The following is a 13,582-nucleotide window of genomic DNA, read 5'->3' on the forward strand; positions in this document are numbered from 1 at the left end:
TATAAACCTCCTGCCATTACCTGAAATCTATGCACCTGCTTATTGACCCCTCCGGTAAGGGGAAAGTTCCCTTCTATGCCCACTGGTTATTGACCCTTCCACTCAGAGGAAAGATTCCTTCCTATTCATCCCATCTATTCACCACTAATTCACTCAATAATTTTATATACCTCAATCAGGTTCCCCTCAGCCTTCTCTGCTCCAAGGAAAACAATCCCAGCCGATCCAGTCTCTCTTGCTTGCTGAAATACTCCAGCCCAGGCCATCCTGGTGAATCTACTCTGCATCCTCTCAATTGCAATCACTTCCTTCCAGAACTGCACACACTACTCCAGCTGTGGTTTAACCAGCATTTTTTACAGCCCCATCATAACCTCCCTGCTCTTATAGTCTATGCCTCAGTTAATAAAGGCAAGTATTCCATATTGCTTTTTAATCCCCCTATCTACCTGTCCTCCTGTCTTCAAGGACCGATGGATATGCCCACCAAGGTCCCTCTGATCCTCTAGGGTCCGACCATTAATTGTTTATTCTCTTGCCTTGTTTGCAGATTCTTTACCCAGCGCGAAACTGCAGGCTGACGGTGTGCTGTGTAAAACCTGACATTCCACAGGCCCCACTTTCCTGGAACAACATGAAGAATCTGTTTAAATCCACAAATACAAAGCTCCAGTTTTCTCCTGGAGTTGAGACAAATCAACTTTCAAAATGATGCAGACTTTCAGCCAATGAGGGAGATCCGGGCTGAGCCCCGCCCCTCATTCACTCCGATTGGTTGGGGGACCAGCTGCTCCCGCTCTGTTCTCCAGTCCCGCCCCCTACTCCAAATGGCCCGGAGCTGCCGTCAATCACTCCCAGGGCATGGTGGGCTGGAGCATGCGCAGTGCCTGGAGTAGCTCCGGTTGAGACGGTTGTGCGGAAATTCTCAGTCCGATCTGCTACCGCCGGGTAAGTCATGAGGGAGGGATTGAGGCGGCGGATGTGTCCGGCGGCTTCATAAAAACTCCGTTCAGGCTCCAAGCCCCGAATACGAAGCTCGGATACAGCAGCTGAACCGGCGAAAGCTGCTCGGGATTTTCCCCAACACAGGCCCGGGTGGACGAAGTGTGGGGCAGTGCGCATGCGCACGGATCGAGCGCCCCTGCGTTGCCCCGCCTCCCATTCATTCTGGTTGGTTGGAGGACCAGCCGCTCTCTTTCGGTCCCTCAGCCACGCCTCCTCTCCCTATTGGTCCGAACCTGCCGTCAATCAGTCCCCGGGCATTGTGAGCTGGAGCAAACCCTTCACCATCATTGTCAGCTCCCTGGTTTGCAGCTGCGGAGCTTCTCCCTCCCGGGAACAGGCCCAGGTTATCGGGCACCATCCTGCAGACACTGGAGGATGGTTCACATCAGAGGATGGGGGAGGGGCGATAAGAAATAAGAGCTTCCACTTTTTACTCAAATCAATGAGGACTCTGATCTCTGGCAAGGAAGGAAACCCTGGCAGGTGGGCGGGGAGGATTCACAAACACCCGCTGGAGGCCCCAAACCCCCAATAAGACCCATTGGTTTTATTGTCAGTCTGCAGACAGGAGCTGGAGAACTGAACCCAGGCAGAGGAGAGGGAGGGAGAAAACTGGGAGTGGAGGAAAGAAATGGTGCCAATGGTGAGATGGGTTTGGATTTCAGCCCAGGGAGGAGGGAGACTGTGTGGGATGGGGATTTACAGCTTTGGGGGAACAAGAGAGGAAAAAATGTTCCAGAGAAACTAGAATTGCCTGTTGTACACTATTGTAAACTCCTTTTACAGGGGGTTAGAATTGGAGAAGTTACGCATCATAAACTTGTAGCGCACAAAGACTCCGTGAGACAAATAGAGTGAAGTCGATGAGGCTTTATTAAGCGTGTCTGTTCCCCCGCAGCTCAATAGTAGAATGGCCTGCGGGGGAGGACTCCGGCTTCTTATACTCCGCTTTCAGGACGGAGCTAGAGGTCAACGGCCAACCAGGACCCGGGATCTGTCAGCCAATGACATTAGGGCTTCCAGTCCCACATGACCCCTAATACATACTATCACAAAACTCAATCCTTGTCAAAAATGAACCCGGCGGGGTGATGCTTCGTATGGTGGTAAGGGTTTACAGGGCTGGTCCTGGGAGGAAAAAACAGTCACATGGCAATACAGTATTGTACAATTTTGTCCTGTTTCAACTATTTACAGAAGGTATCGGGAGAAAAGCAAAATGTTCTTGTGAAAAGTCCATACATTGATTTAGATCGACGCCACGAGTCGGTCGGGCGGTCTGGTCGTCCGTGTCGATCGCCGCGGCCCCGGTGGTGGTGGTGGTGCTTGTACCGGTGTTGTCGTCTCCGGGATCCTTACGGTTTCCGCTTGGGCTTTATTCTTGGTCGGGCCTGAGGGGAGGGGAACCGATCCTCCTGGGAAGTGGGAGGTCGCGGGGTGCGGCGGTGGCAGGAAGGGGGGGGGTTGGGTGAATGGTGTCGGGGGGGTGTGTGTTGCCGGCGGGCGCCAGATCTCGCAGGGAGACCGTGTCCTGTCGGCTGTCGGGGTACTCCACGTAAGCGTACTGCGGGTTCGCGTGGAGGAGGTGAACCCTTTCGACCAACGGGTCCGCCTTATGTGCCCGCACATGCTTTTGGAGCAAGATGGGTCCTGGGGCCGCCAGCCAGGTCGGCAGCGACGTTCCAGAGGAGGACCTCCTAGGGAAGACAAGGAGACGCTCATGAGGCGTTTGATTAGTGCTCGCACATAATAGCGACCGGATGGAGTGGAGAGCGTCCGGGAGGACCTCCTGCCACCGTGAAACTGGGAGGTCCCTGGACCGTAGGGCCAGTAGGACGGTCTTCCAGACCGTGTCGTTCTCCCTCTCTACTTGCCCGTTCCCCCGGGGTTGTAGCTGGTCGTCCTGCTCGAGGCTATGCCCTTGCTGAGCAGGAACTGGCGCAGCTCGTCACTCATGAAAGAGGACCCCCTGTCGCTGTGGATATATGCGGGGCAACCGAACAGTGTGAAGATGGTGTTCAGGGCTTTAATGACTGTGGCCGCGGTCATGTCAGAGCAGGGAATGGCGAATGGGAAGCGGGAGTATTCGTCCACCACATTAAGAAAGTATGTGTTGCGGTCGGTGGAGGGGAGGGGCCCTTTGAAATCGAGACTAAGGCGTTCAAAGGGGCGGGAAGCCTTAATCAGGTGCGCACCATCCGGACTGAAAAATTGCGGTTTGCATTCCGCGCAGATGTGGCAGTCCCTTGTGACTGTACGGACATCCTCTAAAGAGTATGGGAGGTTGCGGGACTTGATAAAGTGGAAAAACCGAGTGACCCCCGGGTGGCAGAGGTCCTCGTGGAGGGTTTGGAGGCGGTTAATTTGTGCGTTGGCACATGTGCCGCAGGATAGGGCATCGGACGCCTCGTTCAGCTTTCCGGGACGATACAAAATCTCGTAGTTGAAGGTGGAGAGCTCGATCCTCCACCTTAAGATCTTGTCGTTTTTGATTTTGCCCCGCAGTGCATTATCGAACATGAAGGCTACCGACCGTTGGTCAGTGAGGAGAGTGAATCTCCTGCCGGCCAGGTAATGCCTCCAATGTCGCACAGCTTCCACTATGGCTTGGGCTTCCTTTTCCACTGAGGAGTGGCGGATTTCTGAGGCGTGGAGGGTCCGGGAGAAAAAGGCCACGGGTCTGCCCGCTTGGTTAAGGGTGGCTGCTAGAGCTACGTCTGAGGCGTCGCTCTCGACCTGGAAGGGGAGGGACTCGTCGATGGCGCGCATCGTGGCCTTTGCGATATCCGCTTTGATGCGGCTGAAGGCCTGGCAAGCCTCTGTCGACAGAGGGAAGGTAGTGGTCTGTATTAGGGGGCGGGCCTTGTCTGCGTACTGGGGGACCCACTGGGCGTAGTATGAAAAAAACCCCAGGGCTTTGGAGCAGTGCGCGAGGGGAAATTCCATGAGGGCGCGCATACGTTCGGGGTCGGGGCCTATTATCCCATTGCGCACTACGTAGCCCAGAATGGCTAGCCGATTGGTGCTAAAAACGCACTTGTCCTCGTTGTACGTGAGGTTCAAGGCTTTGGCAGTCTGGAGGAATTTTTGGAGGTTGGCGTCGTGGTCCTGCTGGTCGTGGCCGCAGATGGTTACATTGTCGAGATACGGGAACGTGGCCCGCAACCCATGTTGATCAACCATTCGGTCCATCTCCCGTTGGAAGACCGAGACCCCGTTTGTGACGCCAAATGGGACCCTTAGGAAATGGTATAATTGCCCGTCTGCCTCGAAGGCTGTGTACTTGCGGTCACTTGGGCGGATGGGGAGCTGATGGTAGGCGGACTTGAGGTCCACGGTGGAGAAGACTTTATATTGGGCAATCCGATTGACCATGTCGGATATGCGGGGGCGAGGGTACGCGTCTAGTTGCGTGTACCTGTTGATGGTCTGGCTATAGTCTATGACCATCCTTTGTTTCTCCCCTGTCTTCACTACTACCACCTGCGCTCTCCAGGGACTATTGCTGGCCTGGATTATGCCCTCCTTTGGTAGCCGCTGGACTTCGGACCGAATGAAGGTCCGGTCCTGGGCGCTGTACCGTCTGCTCCTAGTGGCGACGGGTTTGCAATCCGGGGTGAGGTTCGCAAACAAGGACGGGGGTTGCACCTTGAGGGTTGCGAGGCCGCAGATAGTGAGTGGGGGTATTGGGCCGCCGAATTTGAACGTAAGGCTCTGTAGATTGCATTGGAAATCTAATCCCAGTAAGGTGGGGGCGCAGAGTTGGGGAAGGACGTTTAGTTTGTAGTTTTTGAACTCCCTCCCCTGCACCGTTAGGGTAACTATGCAGAATCCTTGGATCTGTACGGAGTGGGATCCTGCAGCTAGGGAAATCTTTTGTGCGCTGGTATAGGTGGTCAAGGAACAGCGTCTTACCGTGTCGGGGTGGATAAAGCTCTCCGTGCTCCCGGAGTCGACTAGGCATGGTGTCTCGTGGCCGTTTATTAGCACCGTTGTCGTCGTCGTCTGGAGTGTCCGGGGCCGAGCTTGATCGAGCGTAATTGAAGCGAGACGTGGTTGTAGTAGTGGAGTGGGGTCCATTGTTGCCGTCCAAGATGGCGTCGGGGATGATCAAAATGGCCGCCCCCATACATCGCAGATGGCGGCGGGGGTGGACAAAATGGCCGCCCCATACATCGCAGATGGTGGCGGGGGTGGACAAAATGGCCACCCCCACGCGTCGTAGAGGTTTGGGGTGGTCCAAGATGGCGGCGCCCTTCCTCCCCTCGTGGTGGCCGGGACCCAAAATGGCGGCGTCTGCAGGTCGCACATGGGGCGCTGGGGGGGTTGGGGAGCGTTAGGACCGCACGGGGCTCCCTCATCTCCGGGGACAGCGGTGGTCGGGACCCAAGTTGGTAGCGCCGGCGGGTCAGACGTGGGGCGCGGGGGGGTGTTAGGGGGGCGTTAGAGACGGCCAGAACTCCCTCTTCTCCGTGGGGAGTGGTGGTCGGGACCCAAAGTGGTAGCGCCGGCGGGTCATACATGGGGTGCGCGGGGGGGGGGGTTGGGGATCGTAAGCGGCGTGCAGGGCTCCCTGTTCTCCCGGGACCGCGGTGGTCGGGACCCAGAGCGGCTGCGCCTGCGGGTGGGGAGCGTAAACGGCTTGCAGGGCTCCCTGTTCTCCCGGGACAGCGGCGACCTCACGGGACCGGCACACAACCGCGAAATGGCCCTTTTTCCCGCAGCTCTTGCAGATCGCTGCGCGGGCCGGGCAGCGCTGCCGGGGGTGTTTCGCCTGGCCGCAGAAATAGCAGCGGGCGCCCCCGGTGCGACTTGGCGTTTGGACCGCGCAAGCCTGTGGGGTGTCCGGGGAGGGTGGGGGGTGGGTTTGTCGCGACGGGTACGTACGGAGCCCAATGGGCTGCCGCGCGGTCGGGGCCGTAGGCGCGGGTATTACGCGCGGCCACGTCTAGGGAGGCTGCTAGGGCCCGGGCCTCTGAGAGTCCTAGCGACTCTCTTTCTAGAAGTCTTTGGCGGATTTGGGAGGAATTCATACCTGCCACAAAAGCATTGCGCATTAACATGTCCGTGTGTTCATTTGCGTTCACCGAAGGGCAGCTGCAGGTTCGTCCCAAAATCAGCAGCGCGGCGTAGAATTCGTCCATCGATTCTCCGGGACCTTGCCGTCTCGTCGCGAGCTGGTAGCGAGCGTAGATTTGGTTAACTGGGCGGACATAGAGACTTTTCAGTGCTGCAAACGCCGTCTGGAAATCCTCCGAGTCTTCGATGAGGGAGAAGATCTCCGTGCTCACCCTCGAGTGCAGGACCTGTAGTTTTTGGTCTTCTGTGACCCGGCCGGTGGCCGTTCTGAGGTAGGCCTCGAAACAAGTCTGCCAGTGCTTGAAGGCTGCTGCCACGTTCACTGCGTGGGGGCTGATCCTCAGGCATTCCGGAATGATCCTGAGCTCCATAGTCCTTTTTTTTTTTAGGCACGCTTAATAAATTGTAGCGCACAAAGACTTCGTGAGACGAATAGAGTGAAGTCGATGAGGCTTTATTAAGCATGTCTGTTCCCCCGCAGCTCGATAGTAGAATGGCCTGCGGGTGAGGACTCCGGCTTCTTATACTCCGCCTTCAGGGCGGAGCTAGAGCTCAACGGCCAACCAGGACCCGGGATCCGTCAGCCAATGACATTAGGGCTTCCAGTCCCACATGACCCCTAATACATACTACCACAAAACTCAATCCAACAGAAAGGTTGATTTCTATCCTGCATTGACAGTGATGACTTTTGTAACATGAGATTACAGCTCTCAGGAAAGATTAAATGGAGAGGGGCCTTTTTTCTATTGAAAACAACCAATTAAGCGGTGGCCTGATAGAAATCTTTAAAATTATCAGTTCTTTAAAATTATCAGTACTTTTGAGAGGGGTCGATGTGAGAGAGTCCAAAATCAGTGACCATTAATAAACAACAAGTCATAATTACAAGATAGTTACGAATAAATCCAAGGGGGCAATTTGGACAAATTTTTTATCACATGTTCAGAATGTGCAACTCATTACCATGGGAAGGAGTTGAGGAAACTGCTGAGATGTTTTCAAAAGGAAACGGGACAAGCACATGAGAGAAAATGGAATCGAAAATCAGCTGAAAGGCTGAGATTTGATAGGTGTGACAGTCGGAGATGTATAAGACCATAAGACATAGGAGTGGCAGTAAGGGCATTCGGCCCATCGAGTCCACTCCATCATTCAATCATGGCTGATTTCAACTCCATTTACCCGCTCTCTCTCCATAGCCCTTAATTCCTCGAGAAATCAAGAATTTATCAACTTCTGTCTTAAAGACACTAACGTCCCGGCCTCCACCGCCCTCTGTGGCAATGAATTCCACAGACCCACCACTCTCTGGCTGAAGAAATTTCTCCTCATCTCTGTTCTAAAGTGACTCCCTTTTATTCTAAGGCTGTGCCCCCGGGTCCTAGTCTCCCCTGCTAATGGAAACAACTTCTCTACATCCACCCTATCTAAGCCATTCATTATCTTGTAAGTGTCTATTAGATCTCCCCTCAATCTCTTAAACTCCAATGAATATAATCCCAGGATCCTCAGACGTTCATCGTATGTTAGGCCTACCATTCCTGGGATCATCCGTGTGAATCTCCGCTGAACCCGCTCCAGTGCCAGTATGTCCTTCCTGAGGTGTGGGGCCCGAGTAAGGACAGCAGCAGAATCTGTGACAGAATGGCCTGTTTGTGTCTTATATATTCACAGTAATTCAATGTAATCTCCTTTTACAGAATATTTGCAGATGTAAACATCATGTCGAGATCTGACAGTCACTTGATTCATCAGGACCGGCCTTTCAACGTGGAAGGAGAAATGTTTGTCTGTTTTGTCTTTCGGGAAAAAATTCAAAAATCACTGTGATTGGAAAAGCACCGAGACACAGACATCAAAGTAATTTTCCACAGTTAGCTGGAACTGAGCTTTAACCAATCACACAGCATGAAATTAAATTGCAGCATTTACATCAGGGAGACACCGTACTCAGGCTTCAACTGATGATCCAAGTTGGAGAGACATAAGGACATTCGCACCAAAGGAATCAAGAAGCAGCAATTGGACATTCAGCCCCGTGAGCCTGTTCCACCATTTAATAACTTCACGGCTGATCTGACAGTGACTGCAAATCTGCATCCCACCTACACCTGGTAACCTGTCAATAACCATGGAGAAACCGTGGAAATGTGGGGACTGTGGGATGGGATGCTATTCTCCGTCTGAAATGCAAACTCATCGACGTATTCACACTGGGGAAAGGCCGTTCATCTGCTCTGTGTGTGGGAAGGGATTCACTCTGTCATCCCACCTCCTGACACACCAACTTGTTCATACTGATGAGAGACCGTTTAAATGTGCTGACTGTGAGAAGAGCTTTAAAAGCAGAAATTATTTACTGACACACCAACGCACTCACACTGGGGAGAGGCCGTTCACCTGCTCCGTGTGTGGGAAGGGATTCATTTGTGCATCTCACCTCCAGACACACCAACTTGTTCATACTGATCAGAGACCTTTTAAATGTGCTGACTGTGAGAAGAGCTTTAGAAGCAGAAATAATTTACTGACACATCAACGCACTCACACTGGGGAGAGGCCATTCACCTGTCTGGAATGTGGGAAGGGATTTAATGATTTGTCAAACCTCCGGACTCACCATCAGGTTCACTCTGACCAGAGACCGTTTAAATGTGCTGACTGTGAGAAGAGCTATAAAAGCAGAAATAATTTACTGATACATCAACGCACTCACACTGGGGAGAGGCCATTCACCTGCTCCGTGTGTGGGAAGAGATTCACATGTTCATCCGACCTTGTGATACACCAATTTGTTCACACTGATCAGAGACCTTTTAAATGTGCTGACTGTGAGAAGAGTTTTAAAAGTAAAAAGCATTTAATGTCACATCAACGGACTCACACTGGGGAGAGGCCGTTCACCTGCTCCATGTGTGGGAAGAGATTCACATGTTCATCCGACCTTCTGAAACACCAGCGAGTTCACACTGGGGAGAGACCGTACACTTGCCCCATGTGTGAGAAGAAATTCACTCGGTCATCCGACCTGACTTCACACCAACTTGTTCACACTGATCAGAAACCTTTTAAATGTTCTGAATGTGAAAAGAGATTTAAAAGAAAAACAAGTCTGCGGAAACACCAGCGAGTTCACACTGAAACAGAATCATAGAATTTACAGTGCAGAAGGAGGGCATTTGGCCCATCGAGTGCACCGGCCCTTGCAAAGAGCACCTTACTTAAGCCAAGTTACCTCCAACCTAACCCATAACCCCACCTAACCTTTTTGGATACTAAGGTCAATTTATCATGGCCAATTCATCTAACCTGCACATCTTTGAACTGTGGGGGGAAACCGGAGCACCTGGAGGAAACCCACGAAGACACTGGGACAACGCGCAGACACCGCACAGACAGTGACCCAAGCCGGGAATCAAACCCGGGACCCTGGAGCTGTGAAGCAAATGTGCTAACTGTTAAATCCCAAATTTCTTTACCCGTCAGTCTGGCCTCAATAAAAGTCGAGATGGATTTGCAGGTACAGCATTAGTTATTTTATTTAGCTTGCAAGCTTGATTCATTTCACAGAGGCATAAGACACACACATCTAGTCTCCTACACCCCGGAAAGCGAATGAACAAAGAGACAAAGGGATCTCTGCAAATCAATTCAAATGGTATCAAGTTTCACATACACGATTCCCATAGGTCATCCTATACCACTCCTGACCTAGTCAGACATTCTGATTGGCTCACTTCCAATCCCTTCCTCTGGCCCCTATTACCCAGCATCCTTTTCTCCCCCTATGGTGGACACACCTCCTCCTTGCTTTGCCATGCGGTCTGAAATCCTTTGTCTGTGAACTCACCAGAATGAGACTGGCCTATCTCTACATTACAGTAACTAATATCCCTAAAGTAACTATTTTATATCACATTCGTCATAACCACTGTGCTACTGTGTCACCCAAACGTGGGAGCGGTACTTGGGAGAGGCTGTTCAACCGCTCCGTGTGTGGGAGGAGATTCACTCAGTCAAACAACCTGAACAGACATCAGCAAGTTCACAGGCAACAGCAGGGTTTAGATTCAGCTGTTGTTGCTACTGTTAGTCACATCCAGGACTGAATGATGCCTGGATGTCTGTTTCCAGTGGGACTCCACAGTTTCCAGTATATATCAATGATTTAGACTTAAATGTATGCACCAGGATTACACAAAAGGTGCAGATATGTTTTAGACAATGAGGGAGAAAGCCATGGACTGGGTCAGGTGGACAGAAAAATGGTGAATGGAAATTTAGATACGGAGAGGTTCGAAACACACGACAGTTAATTCCCGATAAAAATAAGGTCACTGATTGGTGGGGAAGCTACAAATAATCCTTTTTAAAAAAAATAATAAATTCAGAGTACCCAGTTATTCTTATTTTTTTCCCAATTAAGGGGCAATTTAGCGTGGCCAATCCACCTAACCTGCACATCTTTAGGTGGTGGGGGTGAAACCCATGCAGACACGTGGAGAATGTGCAAACTCCACACGGACAGTGACCAAGGGCCAGGATTCAAACCAGGCTCCTCAGCGCTGTAGTCCCACTGCTCCACGTGCTGTCCTAGCTACAAATAATTCAAATAACTTTATTGAACAGTTCTCAAATGGAAAGGCACTTGCCCACATTAAAACTAAGGATCTGCAATTGACCTTTGATCAAGCAAGTCATATTTAGGGCAAGATTATAAACAGACGGCATTCATTTAAAGTGATTATAAAAAGAAGCAATGCTGAGCAAAGCTAGGAGAGTGGGCAAAGAAGTGGCAGATGGAATACAATGTGGAAAAGTGTGAGGTTATGGACTTTCGAAGCAGGCATAAACTATTTTCTAAATGGGGAAATGCTGAGGAAATCACAAGCACAAAGGGAATTGGAAGTCCTTGTTCAAGATTCTCTTCAGGTTAACGTGCAGGTTCAGTCGGCAGTTAGGAAGGCAAATGCAATGTATTCATGTCAAGAGGGCGAGAATACAAGTCCAGGGATGTAATTCTGAGGCTGTATAAGGATCTGATCAGACCCCATTTGGAATATTATGAGCAGTTTTGGGCCCCGTATCTAAGAAGGACGTGTTGGCCTTGGAAAAGGTCCAGAGGAGGTTTACAAGAATGATCCCTGGAATGAAGAATTTGTATGAGGAACGGTTGAGGACTCTGGGTCTGTACTTGTTGGAGTTTAGAAGGATATGGGGGATCTTATTAAAACTTATGGGATACTGCAAGGCCTGGGTAGAGTGGACATGGAGAAGATGTTTCCACTAGTTGGAAAAAGTAGAAGCAGTGGACACAATCTCACACTAAAGGGCGATCCTTTAAAACAGAGTAAGAAGTCTTACAACACCAGGTTAAAGTCCAGCAGGTTTGTTTCGACTCACTAGCTTTAAGGGCACAGTTCCTTCCTCAGATGATGATGAGGAATTAAAACAGATGAGGAGGAATTTCTTCAGCCAGAGGGTGGTGAATCTGTGGAACTCTTTGCCACAGAATGCCGTGGAGGCCAAATCACTGAGAGTCTTTAAGATGGAGATAGATAGATTCTTGATTAATAAGCGGATCAGCGGTTATGGGGAGAAGGCAGGAGAATGGAGATGAGAAAAATATCAGCCTTGATTGAATGGCGGAGCCGATCCGATGGGCCTAATTCTGTTCCTATGTCATATGATGTGAAGAAAAACATTCTGTGCTGCGTGTGGGATCATGAATGCACTGCTCGAAAATGTGGTGGAGGCAGATTCAATTGATGCCTTGAAAAGAGAATTGGACAACTATCTGTTACTATCAGATCAGCCATGAGCTTATTAAATGGTGGAGCAGACTGGGCTGAATAGCCAACTCCAGCTCCTTGCTCATCTATTCGTATCTTTTGAGGAGAAAAATATCTGCAGAGTTCAGGGCCAATGACAGGGGATTGTGACTGTTGCAGAAAGTTGGCACAGGTACAATTTGTTGAGTGCCTTTGTTTTGTGCTGTCACCTTTCTATGCCTCTGTGTTATGAGGGAAATGCAGAACACCAATGCAAGAGAGGCAGATTACTCCCTCGATATGGATTGGACTTGTTTATTGTCACGTGTACCGAGGTACAGTGAAAAGTATTATTCTGCGAGCAGCTCAAACAGATCATTTTGTAAATGAAAAGAAAGTAAACTAAAAAGAAAATACATAATATGGCAACACAAGGTGCACAATGTAAATATATAGACAAAGGCATTGAGTGAAGCATACAGGAGTGTAGTATTAATCAGGTCAGTCCAGAAAAGGGTCATTTAGGAGTCTGGTAATAGCGGGGAAGAAGCTGTTTTCAATCTGTTTGTGCGTGTTCTCAGACTTTTGTATCTCCTGCCCGATCGAAGAAGTTGGAAGAGTGAATAAGCCGGGTGAGAGGGGTCTTTAATTATGCTGCCCGCTTTCCCCAGGCAGCGGGAGGTGTGGATAGAGCCAGTGGATGGGAGGCAGGTTTGTGTGATGGACTGGGCTGTGTTCACTACTCTCTGACGTTTCTTGCGATCTTGGGCCGAGCAGTTGCCATACCAGGCTGTGATGCAGCCAGATAGGATGCTTTCTATGGTGCATCTGTAAAAGTTGGTAAGAGTCAGTGTGGACATGCCAAATTTCCTTAGTTTCCTGAAGAAGTATAGGCGCTGTTGTGCTTTCTTGGTGGTAGTGTCGATGTGCGTGGACCAGGACAGATTTTTGGTGATGGAAACCCTGTGCCCCAGTGCAGGAGAGGCTGGTTGTTGGGCAGTGTGAGCTGAACATACATGGCTGGATAAAGATTAAGGCAGATGTCAAGACCCTTGGAGTGAAAACAAGTCTGGAGGGAGTGGGTCAAAAAACCTGGAGAGTTGCATTTTGTATGAATCGTGAGTGATCCAGTCACAATTATGAACAGTAAACTAAATCTATCACTGGTTTGATGAGATGAGTCGATGGGCCGAGTGGCCTCCTTCTGCAATGTAAATTCTAAATTCTTTGATTTAACGTGTCCCAGGTGTTGTAAATACTGTACATACTGTAGATCAGTCTGCTTGCTGCCCATGTCTAAGTGATATCAGAATAATGTGCTTCTGTATTAAATAAAGTATCCAAAACTCTCATTGTGCTTCATGCCCAGCATCTTGCCTAACTGTGGATCTTCTGTTTTGCTAACTGGGAAATAGAATCTTCCTGTTTACTAATTGCTCTATGGCGGCTGTGTTACCCAGAATCCCCCGCGCTGCAGAAAGTTCCCGATCAGTGAGTGTACGAGGCCAGTGCGCAGGTGCAGTGTGGGTGTGTGCTCTGAGCATGCTCAGTGTCAGTCATGGTGAGAGAGTGAGGAGGAGCTGGGTTGAACACAACAGTGAGCTGTATCCCTGTGAGAAGGGCATCTCCCAGTCTCTGTTTGACTCTCCTACAGCTTCCTATCATGGTTGAGTTGGACAAGGAACTCTCGTCATTTGAGCTGGAAAAGGCCATTGATTGCTGAC

The 13,582-nt window shown here is 50.4% G+C and overlaps 1 protein-coding gene across 1 annotated transcript; it reads left to right on the forward strand.

The window, feature by feature from the left end:
* Nucleotides 1-575: 575 nt before the first annotated feature.
* On the forward strand, nucleotides 576-9,610 carry LOC140418283 (uncharacterized). Its single transcript, XM_072501750.1, has 2 exons — nucleotides 576-948; nucleotides 7,788-9,610. The coding sequence occupies exon 2, from the start codon at nucleotides 8,219-8,221 to the stop codon at nucleotides 9,239-9,241; it is 1,023 nt and encodes a 340-aa protein (XP_072357851.1). The 5' UTR covers nucleotides 576-948; nucleotides 7,788-8,218; the 3' UTR covers nucleotides 9,242-9,610.
* The last annotated feature ends 3,972 nt before the right edge of the window (nucleotides 9,611-13,582 follow it).

Source organism: Scyliorhinus torazame, chromosome 5 (assembly GCF_047496885.1).
Source record: "Scyliorhinus torazame isolate Kashiwa2021f chromosome 5, sScyTor2.1, whole genome shotgun sequence".
Classification (NCBI taxonomy): Eukaryota; Metazoa; Chordata; class Chondrichthyes; order Carcharhiniformes; family Scyliorhinidae; genus Scyliorhinus; species Scyliorhinus torazame.

Bases quoted from the DNA above. Each gene is read 5' to 3' on its own strand.
- LOC140418283 (XM_072501750.1), top strand. From the start codon at position 8,219: ATGGAGAAACCGTGGAAATGTGGGGACTGTGGGATGGGATGCTATTCT.